A 13,976-nucleotide genomic window follows, 5' to 3' on the forward strand; every position below is an offset into this window, starting at 1 on the left:
TTCTGAAGCAAACCACATGGGCATTTGTGAACTTTGATTCCAAAACAATATGGATAAAAAAAGAGAAAAATTTGATCCGGTGAGATGAAGCACCAAATTTTGAATGGTCCTTAAGCATAAAAAATATTGAGTTTTATAAGAGTTATGTTGTAGAAAAAATGACTGTGTTATGTTATAGAGATTCATTTTGCGTGCCGAAGTTTTTTTGTTTTTTTTTTGCTGCGGGCCTCACTAAATATTGTGTGTGTAGAAAACTTTTTGTGTTCATGTTAAATTATAGATGATAAACCTAAAAATATTTCCTAAATGTTGATCTCATGTGAAGTTTCAAGTTTATGTGCAAACAACATTTTCTATTTTTTTTTTCTAGAGATATTCCAATCAATTCATTGCTTTAGAACTACTTCGATTCAGGGCAATTCTGGATATTTTCCATATCTTTATATCTGCTTTCATTAAAATTTTAAACATATTATTTAATAAAAATATGGGCTCATCTAATCTTATGTTATATGAGTGAAGATCTTTGAAGTTATAGACATACGTGTGATGAGATTTGCCACTTAAAAAAAAATATCACAATTTTCGATGAATTATTGGAGATAATATATATGAAACTATATAATATTACTTTAAGAATAAAAGTAAGAAGTAAGAATAAAATAAAAAATAAAAGGACAATGTTATAATATTTAGCGAATTAAAAAAGAAAATAAAAAGTAAATTTTGATGAAGAGAAAGACAGCTGTTCCTGCTCTTCTCTCTAATCTTCATCGTTTCCGTCTTTTCCATTGAATTCGGCTACTCAGAACTAGAAGAAGAAGAAGAAACAACAACAACAACAAGGTTCACTTCAATTAATTCATCTGCATCCCTTTCCAACTTCATTTTCTCTTCATTTTCTATTTTTCTTCTTCAGACAAGCATTTGCTGTTGAGTGGTAACTCACACGGTCACACCCACTTTTTCATTCCGGTAAAGTTTTTTTTTTTTTTCCTTCTCTTCAGCTTTTTACGTCTTCTTCATTCTTTTGTTGCGAAAGTAAGAGAGAAAGGAAAATGCATCCACAGGCAAGACATCAATGTGGCAGTTTGGATGTGGGATCTCATCTGACTAGGAATTCGTGTCTCTTATGCTTCCCCACATTTTCGCTTTTGGAACCTTTTCCATTTTTAACACTTCTTTTTTTTCTGGTTGAATTGACGTCTACCCAATCACCCGAGTTTTAACCTTTTTTTGACGTTGGATAAAGTTGCTTGCTCGTTGCAATCATGGTAGAAGTAGAAGGGGCCTAAACAAGTTTTTTTTTTTGGATGAAATTTTCTGTTTACTATGCTTTTTCTCCGGTTTTTTAAAGATCCATTTTTTTGAATGCTTTTTGAGGGCATTTGGATCTGAAAGTGCTTTTAGTTTATGGGGTTCCTTCTCTCTCTCTCTGTCTCTCTCATTCATATAATTACTTGGGACCAGCTTCCTTGTAAGTTTGTAAATTTTTTTACTACTACTGGTACTGGGTTTCTCACTGTTTTTTTTTTCCCTTTCTTTCTTGTTTGATGCAAACTGTCTCCTTCTTAGCAGTGAGTTGGTGTTGTTTCTCACAGGAATTGGGCATTAATAGCTTAGCTTGTCTTGGAGTTACATGCCTTCATAAGTGTCTGTTGGCATTCGAATTCATGAGTAAGATTTGAGACGAGGTTGCAGTTTATAAGGAGCTTTCAGTGCCGAAGATGGTGGAGAATTGACTTTGAGCTTCTCAGAGACTCCGCTATAGTTGTAAGCTCATTCATGAGGCGGAGTTGCTCTGAGCTACATGTAGAAGCAAGATGATTGAGCAATTCATCAATTTCGTTATTCGACCTCCCAGGTATTCATTTTAGCTTTAAGGGTAGTTGGCTTGGCAGTTAGCACTAATCAAGTAAGCAGGTACTATTGGGATGGATGGCTATTGGGACAGAGAATGTTAACTTTGACACATTCTTTACGGCTCTTTCTCTTCACGAGAGGATACCTATTTTGTTCCCCACCCTAGTAATTACGTGTGCTCTTGTATTTGTTTGTTCCTTTTAAAGTTTCTCTCGTCTTTAATTTCCTTACCTGTTTTTATGCATAGGAAAATCTAATTAAATTTTCGTGGCCATGTCATATTAGTGGTTGAGAATTAAGGGGAAAAGTACTTGATATGCACCAAAATTTTCCTTACCTATTTAATATGCCGGTTCTTTCCTTATTTACCTCTGAAATTCTCTTTGTACTATATTGTGTTCAAACTGAACATGTCTCAATCATCTTTAAAGAACTATGCTAGACAGTCTTCCTTGTTTCTGACTCCCCCACCCCCCTTTTTGTATTCCACTAATGTAAACAACTATATAAGTGCCTCTGTATCCATTGCTCAAATTGTGATAATCCTTTTCCAGCCAATTGAGTTACAACTTAGTGTATCTACTTTGTCACATATACAGGGCGGAGTATAACCCAGATCAGTACCTTTGGGAAAAGGAATTCTCACTTGCAGGTAGAACATACCAAAGGCAGGATTTGGAGGCAAGTATGAACATTATTTGCTCGAAGATCGCTTACAATTAATGTTGTCTATATAGAGAAGTTGCATCATGATTCCAATTGTTTGCTTACTGCTAGATTATCTGTTTTTTAATTGTGCAGCTCAAGAATTCCAGAGGCTATACCTTGAAGTGTAGTCATTATCTCCCTTCTCCTTTCCCTGAAGATACTTCTCTTCCTTGTGTTATATATTGCCATGGAAACAGGTATATGTTATTTTTATGGGCACTTCTATTGCTGCTTATGAAAGATTCTATATGGTTCTGAGTTACGAATTACGGTCATAAATATAATCTTTTGAACATTATTTTTTCAGAATGACATAGCCATTCTATTCCTCTCCCTTTTGATATGTGTGCATATGAACAATGATGCAGTGGATGTAGGGCAGATGCTAATGAAGCTGCTGTAATTCTTCTTCCATCAAATATTACTGTTTTTGCGCTTGACTTCTCGGGGTCAGGCTTATCTGATGGAGACTATGTTAGCCTTGGTTGGCATGAAGTATGTTGCCTCTTTATGCATATATTTTTCTATTTAATTAATTTCTGGCTATTAACTTGAGTTTCTGCACATTACATCTTTTTATGAAACTACCAACATTGCTTCCTTTTTTATACTTTTCCTTTTGTGTTTTGGGTGGGTGGGGGAGTACTTAAATATTTTCATGCTTCTTTGTATAGTTTTCCTGTAATGTTTCCTTTACTTTTTTATGTATAATAAATTTGTAAAGTCTCTTTATTTTTTCATTCCTTTGAGTGGTAGAAAGATGATCTCAAGATGGTGGTGTCGCATTTGAGACACAACAAACAAATATCCCGTATAGGTCTCTGGGGACGATCAATGGGTGCAGTTACTAGGTATCACTATTCTAATTAACTTGTTTGATATTGATTTTTACAAGATTTTCTGCTGCTTTGACACTTTGTCATTCCCTGCATGTAACCCCCAGCAAAAAGTTTTGATGTATTGTTCTAGTTTAATTTCATGACTTCAGTTTTTGTCATGGGTAGTGTTGCTTCTGTGTGTGTGTGTCTGTGTGAGGAGGGGACAAAATTGCTAGTATTCCACATTCCCACCTTTACTCTGCACACATGTAATTATGAGCCACCCTTATATATGAATCTCTGGTGAATTTACTATTCACTTTGCTTTGGTGCGATGTAGCCTTCTTTATGGAGCTGAAGACCCTTCTATTGCTGGAATGGTATTGGATAGTGCCTTTTCAAACTTATATGATCTCATGATGGAGCTTGTGGATGTTTATAAAATTCGACTTCCAAAGTTCACGGTATGCTATCTCTCTCTCTCTCTCTCTCTCTCTCTCTCTCTCTCTCTCTCTCTCTCTCTCTCTCGCTGAACACCAACTCTCTTTTAGTTAATCCTCAATTAAAAGACAAAATAAAAGAGGGACTCTATGGTTCCTTCTAACACATAGTGATATAGTGCATGATATCTGCCACAGGTGGTGCATCATCAGTATGAGTTGTTCAGACTGCAAAAGACTTAAAAACTATTGCATTGTTATAACTGTTTCTTAATATGTTGTTTATTTGTACTTGTAAACATTTGTCCTGAGTTGTTGCTGGAAGAGGTTAAGTGGTTCTAATTTCTAGGACCTAGGGTATCTGCACTTGGATTTTCCACCCATTCTACTAGGTCTATACCTCCATTTGAATCTTCAGGCTGAAGGATTTGATAGACTTTGGACTTTGGTGAGGCTCTTCTGGTTTACAGAGTGATATTTGATTCACCCACCTGAGCAACAAGCATTGTGGCTTTAATATTGTTGTCTTTAATTTAAAGTTTTCCTTTTTTGTTAAAATGAAAAATAAAAGAAATAAAAATCCACGGGTATGAAGAATAGATTTGATTTTTATTAAGATTTTATTTTGGATCTAGGGTTTCTTGTCATTATTGGGGTTCTTTTTTTATTTGGGAATATTTAAATATGAAATTTAGGGATTAATTAATTATGACAGGTTCTGGCATTAATTAATGAGATTATTTCAAGATTTTTTATTTGTCTGTATATTAGGGGTTGTCACGGGAAGCATAAGTAATAAATAAAAAAGGCTTCATATTAGAAAGGCAATTTCTTTGAAACAGCCCTGAATATAGTAAAGAATTTCATGAACATAATCCTATCCTTGACAATTTTACGGAAAAATAGACACCCCTTAAAGATGCAAGCATTCTGCTTCAACCAGATGCAACAATGAATAACATAAACTACATTGCCACAAAACTTTAGAATCCTTTTCACTTAAACCTTTATTATGCTCCCAAAGAGGCTGCTACAGAGTGAAGGGACGACACCCAGGACACACTGAAATTCTGAAACTCCATCTTATGCTTGCAGTTTATAATGATTTTTTTGAAATGTGGGGGTGGGGTGATTCCAAATATATTGATTTTCAGCTCCTCTCTCACTCAATCTGTATTTATGCATTGCGGATACTTTTAAGGTTTTACTGTATTTCCTTTGATATTTGGAGACTTTATGTCCTTGTCCTGTTTGGTTGAATGGACTGGAATGATTGCTCTATATCTGCAAAGTGGACAAAGTCATTCATATCTATCCTACCCCCCTTCCCAAAATAATTTCAGGTGCCTCAACTAATCCTATCTTCAAATTGCGCTTACTGTAAATATATATGCAGTATTTTTGAAGTGTTATTATCTTAGGGGGTATTGGTTAGTTTGCATGGTTTTATCACTTTTATGCCAGTATCCATTCTTTTCCAAATCCTTTGAGCAACATGGATCTAAAACCTATAGCTGTTAACTTGGATTATATAATGTGTTTATTAAATATGATATTTTTCTGCATTTAACACCCCCCCCCCCCCCCCCCACAATTAGGTTAAAATGGCTGTACAATACATGCGGCGGGTTATTGAGAAAAAGGCAAAGTTCGATATTATGAATCTGAACTGTTTGCTGGTATGTATTTGATTTTCACTTTGTTTGTTTGTTTTTGGGTTTCTTCTTAAGAGTGGCATGGCATATTTCGAGCAGTTCCACTTTTTAAATTATCAAAATTATTAATGTAATTATCTAAACTTCATTGATCATGTTTATTTTCACCATAAAATTTTTATTTTCTGGTTAAACAAATTGTTATGTAGAGTTATTTCCTTTCCATGTCTATCTTAAATTAATGCTTTTAAAGCCTACAGGTTGCGCCGAAGACATTCATTCCTGTTTTATTTGGACATGCAAGTGATGACAAATTCATTCAGCCCCGCCACTCTGATCTCATCTCTGGATCCTATGCAGTATTAATTTATTTCACATCTTTAGCTTGAGATTTTTTGAAAGCAATTTGCACCTAAAACATATAACTTCGTTTCTGAATTTGTAGGGTGATAAAAATATCATAAAATTTGATGGTGACCACAATTCCTCTCGACCACAGTTCTTTTATGATTCAGTTTCCATTTTCTTCTACAATGTCCTCCATCCTCCTCATGTTTCTAGAGCTCACAAGCTTGAGAAATATTATGATTTGGGGGATTTGAAACTTGGTTCTGGTGTGGATGAGGTAATTAGCGTTTATAATTCCTTGTCTTGATTTCCTGCTCACTTAAATTCTGTCTTTGTATATTTATCGCCTAGGACCACTGCAACTGGTCATTTTGTGCTTTCTTCCCTTCATCAATTGCAGAATATGATCAAAATACCAACCAATTAAAATGGCTAGTATTTATTTATATTGGAGTTCTAGCTGTGCTTATGAGAAGCTTGATCCACAAGAAATATACCTGAATTTTTACCTTGTGCCCAGAATGCAGCTTGTGAAATAACCAAATGATACATCAGCAAAGCTGCAAACAACAATCCTTAACGTCCTCATTTCCATCCCTAAGAGAATAGATAACACTTTTTTCCGACCTCAATTTCACCTTTCTCAAAGATCGACAAAATGGAAAAACAACAGAAAGGAGATATAGGATCACCCAGCCTTAACTTGCCTGAAACCCCTTAAACATGTTTAAGGTGCACTGATCACAATTAGCATTCACCGTTCTCTTTGGCTGTCAACTATCATTTCACTTTTTTTGGAAATATTACCATAAATAATTATTGGGATTGTAGTTTGTCCTTTAACATGACACCATCAAATTTCCTACACACACAACATTTTGTGGGACCCACACTTTTTAAAACAAAAAAATATTAAAAAAGTTAAGGCACGCAAAACGAATCTCTATAACATTACACAATCATTTTTCCTACAACATAACTCTTATAAAACCCATAATTATTATGTGGTTATTAATTAAAATGGCCACATGATTCAGCTTTGTGATGTTAGTGCTATTTGAAGAACAGAAACTAATTTGCTCCTGCTTTCATGCTAGAGCCTAGTATATGAGATTCTCACTAGTCTGCGGTCTGCAACTACTGATGCTGCTAGTTCATCTTCTGCGCTTCCAACAATTTCCCCCACAAAATCAGTTAGCGAACTTCTTTCAGAAATTGCACCAGTGACTGATGTAGTAGGATTGCCTTTACCTTCTGTCCGTGTATTCTTTTCCTTCCAAATTCTTTGTTCTCTTTAATTCATTCATTACTTGTAATACAGGAGTCCATGGTTAAAGAAGATGCTACGAATGGAAATGATGAAACTGGCCATGATGAACCCACAGATGTGCAGGTGATCTTATCAAGCACTGTCTTTGAAATTAAGAAGTTATTCAGGGATTTTTTTCGACCTCTAGGTTTCACTATTGGAAGTGAGCAGTGCACTTTTAACCTTTACATTAAATGGTATTTCTGGCCATGTCAGCATTATATTTTTTAAAAAAGTGGGCCACATACATACATTTTCTAGCGCTATAAATTTTTTGAAAAAATTACAAAAAGGAAACTTTTAACAACAAAATCACTTTCATTTTAGGAATGTTAAGATATATAGTCCCACATTGGTTATATGTGCAATTAATGTGGAGTTTATAAGGCCTTGGGCACTCTCACCCTTTGAGCTAACTTTTGGGGTGGTGTATGCCAAGGTTCTTTACATGGTATCAGAGTCTCGCCGCCCCCCACTTTCTCTTGTGGCATTTCTTAGCATAGGTAGGCTGAGCCTGTTGTATTGTCCAGTCTTCAAGCCCAATGGGCTATTGTGTGAGGGGGCGTGTTGAGATATATAGTCCCATATTGGTTGTATGTGCAACTAATGTGGAGTTTATAAGGCCTTGGGCATTTTCACCCTTTGAGCTAGCTTTTGGGGTGGTGTATCCCAAGGTTCTTTACAAGGAACAATTATATATTCAATTCATTGACAATGTGTTAATATCAAGACAAACTCAAGTGGAGAGTGAATTGAGTTTAGGAATAATTATATAGTCAATTGATTGATAATGTTCAAATAGTGGTTAATGAGTAACTACTTATTGACTTAAGTAACGACTTAAGTGGTCAATTTTTCTTAAAATTGAAAACTTTATCTCGAATACCTGTATTTTTTTTTGGTAATTTTTCCTTTATTCAATTATTGAATTTTTAATAATTAAAAGGGATTTGACTTCCTTAGACTTCCAAAAGGAAGTATGTAATATGGATCCGGTACAGACACTGGCACGTCTGTTGTCATGAGAAATGACTCCAGCAGACACCAATACTAGTGATGTTTGATGTCATAACTGCACCCATTCAAGGTTTCTGTGGTTTGCCAGCAAATGCATTTTGCGGACAAAAAATAATTAAAAAACGCTGACTTGGCCAAATATCTGTATTAACAGTTTTAAAGTATCGCAATTCAATAAAATGTTTCCAAAAGTGGAACTTGGGTTAAAAAACAAAATTTTCAGACAAATCTTTATTGGTGGTAAGTTTAAGTTGAATGGGTGAATAATTTCATTGGTGGACATGGACTTGGCTACATTGATCAAGGGATTATTTTGATTGCTTTGAAGAGATTTTGAGTGTTATTTTACCCTAGAATCGTCCATGTCTTTGTAATTTTAGCACTACTTTACTTGAAATCTGCTATTAATGATTTTATAGGATAAGCTAAATGGCCAGATTGAAGATTGTTGCTCGTATACAAGCTCAAATAGAGAAAGCTGGGGCAGATGTTCTTCTTTAGGAGGCAGTGATGAAGAATCTTCTGCAGATTTAAAGGCTGATGATAACCTCTTTCAGGTCTCAGCTCTCTCTTTCTCTCTCTCTCTTGCATGCACAATCACACATTCATGTCTCTCTGCATAATCTCTGCTTTATTCAGGAATAGCAGGCACGTCTTGAAAATGACTTTGGAATGTGACAGTAATTTGCCTGCTAGTTTATATCAAAAGGGTTCTTTCTGGTTTCTTCTATTCATCTAATCTAATGCTTATACGTGGCATATAATATATTTATAGCTATTCATTCGTTGATATGCATCATTTGTAAAAATAGTTTCAGAATACTGTCAAGGTGTTTGGAACACCTATGCGAAGAAGCATGAAAGAAAAATCGTCAGACCCAAAAGAAGAAGACGACAAGAAGCATAAGAAAAATAAGAAGAAAAAGAAGAAGAAGAAAGCTGAAACCGTTGCAAAGAAACCTAAGAGTGACAGATTTGAGAAGCTGGAGGCTCTCAGCAGACGCCTGCGGCTGTGTCTTCTAAAGGGATCAACCCATCGAAGACAAAGATCCTCTTGAGTCTTAGACCTCTTTTGTATCATAGTTCATCTAATTGTAATGTTTTTTACAACATCAATAGAAATACTATTTTAAGTAGTCCATGAAATTCAACCTTGTTTGTAGGTTCTTTCTGAACAGTGGGTTTTATTTTAGGATTGGCCAAATATTGGTATTGTTTTCACTGCTATGATTATGAATGTGACACTCACCCCATTGCAGACTGTTGCAAATATCCTTGGTTCATAGAGGTGAGGCCGGGCCGGGCCTGTCAAATCAATGTGATTGAAGAGAAAGTAGACCCACCTTAAAATTTTGATGGGCCATTTGGGCAAACATTGTTTTGTCTGTTGGGCCAGGCCGAAATACATGTTATAAAATGGAACTACCAAAACTTAAGATGGTCTGGTCTGGCAAAAGTGTTAAACTAACAATGCTGGGCCCAGCCTGTAAAGTCTTGTTGACCTTTTAAGAGTGCTTGTAACCAGTGTTTTAAAACCCGGCTCGGACCGGCCGGGTCGACCCGGTGGGTTCTCCGGTCCGAGCGGATAGTTAGACCGGTTTTGCAGTCAGTCCGGATTGGACCGGTTGACCCGGTCGAAACTCGGCGATCCGGCTACTCGGGTTAAACCGGTTTTTTTTTTTTTGGTAATTTTTTTTTTGTTGATAAGAACTCTTGAATTAAATCATATTCATATTTTATGATGAATATGATTAAAAGTAAGGTGAAAATAATAAGGTATTTTAGATTAGTGTAGTTCGTTTATGTAATTTAGTTGCATCTTATAATGATCGGCTTTTTGACCCTTATGCCCCTTAATTAATAATTAATTACCAAATTGCCCCTCATTCAAAACTATTTCGAAAATTTACCCTCCCCAACAAACATAACACCAATCTGCCCCTGTTTGACCGTTGACCACGAAGCCTACCCGGGTACACCATTACCTACCCGGGTAAATTTTGAAACTTTTTATCTACCCGAGTATGTAGGGATGTACCCGGGTAGAGTTCTTGAATCTGGGAAAATGTTTGAATTATTTACCCGGGTACGGAGCAGTGTACCCGGGTAAATCGCGTCCAGAAACCCCAATATGTATGGGTTTCGGCCATTGTTGCGAGGTATAGGGTTTTTGAAACCCCAAAATCTTTCTCTCTTACCCTCTCTAATCCGAAACATCACACATATTTCATCTCATCATTTCAGAAAGCTGAATCTTAGTGGGACATTGAGATTACATCTCCACACTCCCATTTTGTGCTAAAAAATCCGAACCAACCTCCAAACCCAAAACCTAGATCTAATTTTTGTGTGAAAGATGAGTTCAAGTCCAAACATGGTTCCTATAGTTGTTTACTACAATGGGAGGCATTTTGAAGGTCCGAACGGTGTCCGATTTGAAGGAAAAACAAAAACGATGAAAATCAAAGTGGGCACTACATGCAATGAACTGAAGGAGAGAATTCTTCAAAAAATGGGGTCAGAAGGCATACATTCCATCCACCGCATGATAGCCAGGTTAGAGACTGTAGTGGATATGGATACAATATACTACATTGGAAACGATATAAATGATGATGAAGATGTGGAGTTCGTAACAGATGCGTTTGTTGAATGGAAAGTATTAAAATATATTGAGATATATGTTGAAGTTGATGTTGGACAATCTTCATCTTTACCGGTGCATACAACCACTACTGCACACTGTACCGGTCAAGAAGATACAGTTGTACGATCTTCTGCACCTCCTCAGGTAGCATGGGATGAGGATGAAGAGGATGAAGACGAGGACTATGTGGACAGCGAAGATGAGGGAGAACCTGAAAGTGCTATTCCAGAAGGTGATTCGTCAGACACTGACGTGGACGGTAATTTTGAGGCTGACATGAGCGCCGTAAGTCTCGGTACCCCAGCCTTGTCACCACTTCATGTCGACCCAGTCAGTAGTGGTAAGTTATTAAATTTGAATATTTGCTTTAGACAATTTATTATTTGTGGTAAGTTATTAAATTTGACATGATCTTTAGATGCAGGGTCTGAGGAGCCATTCTGGAATGAAAGCCAACATTATTCATTCATTAACTGGGCGCACCCTAATGACGAGTTGGAGATCCTATATGGCGATGATGACTTGCACGGAGGTTGGAAGTTAGGAGATCCGTTATTTGTGCAACAAGAATTTGGGTCCACCAGAATTGCAACATGCTGTGAAGATACATTGTATGAAGGGGCGCACGACAGCCATAGTTGAAAAAAGCGACGAGTCAAGATTTGTTATGAAGTGTAAAAACCATGCTGACGGTTGTCCCTGGTATATGAGGGCAATTAAGCCGAAGAAGGGAGCTAACTGGGTGGTACGTAAATGGGGTCAAGGTCACACATGCCTAAATCACCGCATAATGAAGAATGCGAGCAGAAACTGACAAGTTGCTAACAGGATAATGAGCAAAATGACCGGGCTCAGCGTCTGCCCTCCTAGTCTCTGTAACAATGGTCTCCCGGTTATAATCACCAAATATATGATGGCTGTCTCCATCATATAGTGCTGCTCCTGAGACACCATCAAAATCGAACCCCAGTAGCTCCGTCCAGATAGGAGCAGTCATGATGATATCAATCCCGCATACACGGGAAGTCAGCTCGCCTTGCGAGTAGCCAAGGTTCTGGTAGAAGGCTCTTACCATAACCTCCGAGTATGGGCACCGCATCTCCGCCAGGTGAAGTAAATGTGTCTGCTCAAGAAGCGGCACGATGTCAAAACGCTCTAGGTTGAAGAATGCCGAATCCAGTGATTTCGGTTCGCAGATCTTCCGGGTCATGAAAAACTTCACGAACTTCTCGTGTGAAGGAATGTCATCCTCAAACAAATATCCGAACGTCAAGTCCGGAGCCTGACTCGAAGCAGCCTGGGGCTGAGAGGATGACGACCCATCGTGACGACTCTTGGTTCTTCTCTCGGAATGGGTCACTGGCAGCTTTGAAACGCGTCGAGAGGTCATTGTGTCACACTATTAAACTGAAAAAATAACCAAAATCAGAAATTAGATACATGTTAGGGTTAGGGTTAGGGTTAGGGTTAGGGTTAGGGTTAGGGTTAGGGTTAGATTCAGGGTTAGGGTAAGCGTATGACATACAAATTGATAAAATAATTCGGACACAATCAAATGATATAAACGAAAACAATGAATCAGAACAGAAATCATAACATAATTGAAAAAACTGAAAAAAAAATGCACCTTTGATCGATTTCAATCGGTAGAAGGCAGAGAGGTTGCAAGGTCCGCGAATGATGATCACAAACAAGACGAATTAGTGCAAGATTATGCCTGAAATCGCTCAAGATGACACTCCTCCAGCAGCTCTACTCGGGTACCCCTTTTGTGGGTTTTCGAATGGGGCTGCTGGGGTATTTTAAAACCCTACCGTCGCGATTTACCCGGGTACACTGCTACGTACCCGGGTAAATAATTCAAACATTTTCCCAGATTCAAGAACTCTACCCGGGTACATCCCTACATACTCGGGTAGATAAAAAGTTTCAAAATTTACCCGGGTAGATAATGGTGTACCCGGGTAGGCTTCGTGGTCAACGGTCAAACAGGGGCAGATTGGTGTTATGTTTGTTGGGGAGGGTAAATTTTCGAAATAGTTTTGAATGAGGGGCAATTTGGTAATTAATTATTAATTAAGGGGCATAAGGGTCAAAAAGCCTATAATGATCTCATGAAGTTAAGTGGTGATAAACACTGATGGTCTCATGATCTCATCTCAACGGTCTAGAGCTAGAAACTTAGAAGTATATAATATTTGCTATCATTGAAAATCAATTTATTTTTTGAAGCTCATAAATAGTTTTCTTATGTGAATTTTTATTAAGATAAGTAATATTTTTATATTTTTAATATGTGAACAGTAAAATCGGTTGAACCAGTGACTCAGTAACTTGACCGGTTCGATGACCGGTCCGAGTTTTAAAACACTGCTTGTAACTAATGTCGTGCGTTGAGCTTATTATGTTGTTCGATGGATGGCATTACTGGATTCATATCCTAGTTAATTTGTGATAGATAAAACGGTAGCTTAAAAATAGTTAAACATCACTTACATTTAATAATTTTATGTTAACTAAATGAATTAAATCAGTGACGTAGAAAAATTTGTGAAATAAAGATGTGCCAGTAATTTTTTCTTAAAATAAACAATATTTTGGGGGGATCATTATTATGAAAACGAAAATGGATCAATTTTCTCTCTGTCTTGCTAGACAACACAGCACTGTACTGCTCCTAAACATCTGTAGAATTACTTTGACTAAGAAATCACGTAAAACCCATCAACCAATCAGAGTCACCGTGATGAATAGGTCTATGAAACAGATGCCAAGACACTTCCAATTAACCCAATTCACATTAGCTCTTTGAATGCAGTTAAAATTAAAATAAAATCTGGTTAATTTAGTCATTAATATAATTTCACTTAACAACTTAAATTTTTAGGTAAAATAATTCTTTATATGATATTAGAACTTCTATAACTAAATAATCGTGAATTCAATTCTCATTGTTTCCATTCTATTAATAAATAATTAAATACAAACTATTAATATAACCGAACTAAAAATACAATTGCCTTGGAATCTAATAAGATGGGGAATCTATCATGAACAGTTTCCATAATCTACCCAAGAAAATAACTCACCAAGCATGAAAAAATAAGTCCTAGTGCACACAAGCTGCACGTTATAATTAGGGGTATTAATGGGCTAAGCTAGATTGGACTT

At 36.7% G+C, this 13,976-nt stretch overlaps 1 protein-coding gene across 1 annotated transcript; it reads left to right on the forward strand.

The window, feature by feature from the left end:
- Positions 1-1,416: 1,416 nt before the first annotated feature.
- LOC133299430 (uncharacterized) lies at positions 1,417-9,355 on the forward strand. Its single transcript, XM_061498885.1, has 14 exons — positions 1,417-1,477; positions 1,602-1,864; positions 2,463-2,544; positions 2,665-2,768; positions 2,940-3,066; positions 3,328-3,422; positions 3,730-3,853; positions 5,428-5,508; positions 5,745-5,843; positions 5,930-6,109; positions 6,930-7,067; positions 7,154-7,225; positions 8,578-8,715; positions 8,971-9,355. The coding sequence occupies exons 2-14, from the start codon at positions 1,824-1,826 to the stop codon at positions 9,214-9,216; spliced, it is 1,527 nt and encodes a 508-aa protein (XP_061354869.1). The 5' UTR covers positions 1,417-1,477; positions 1,602-1,823; the 3' UTR covers positions 9,217-9,355.
- The last annotated feature ends 4,621 nt before the right edge of the window (positions 9,356-13,976 follow it).

Source organism: Gastrolobium bilobum, unplaced genomic scaffold, assembly GCF_033153095.1.
Source record: "Gastrolobium bilobum isolate Gb01-03AN ecotype WA unplaced genomic scaffold, APGP_CSIRO_Gbil_v1 utg7477, whole genome shotgun sequence".
Lineage (NCBI taxonomy): Eukaryota > Viridiplantae > Streptophyta > Magnoliopsida > Fabales > Fabaceae > Gastrolobium > Gastrolobium bilobum.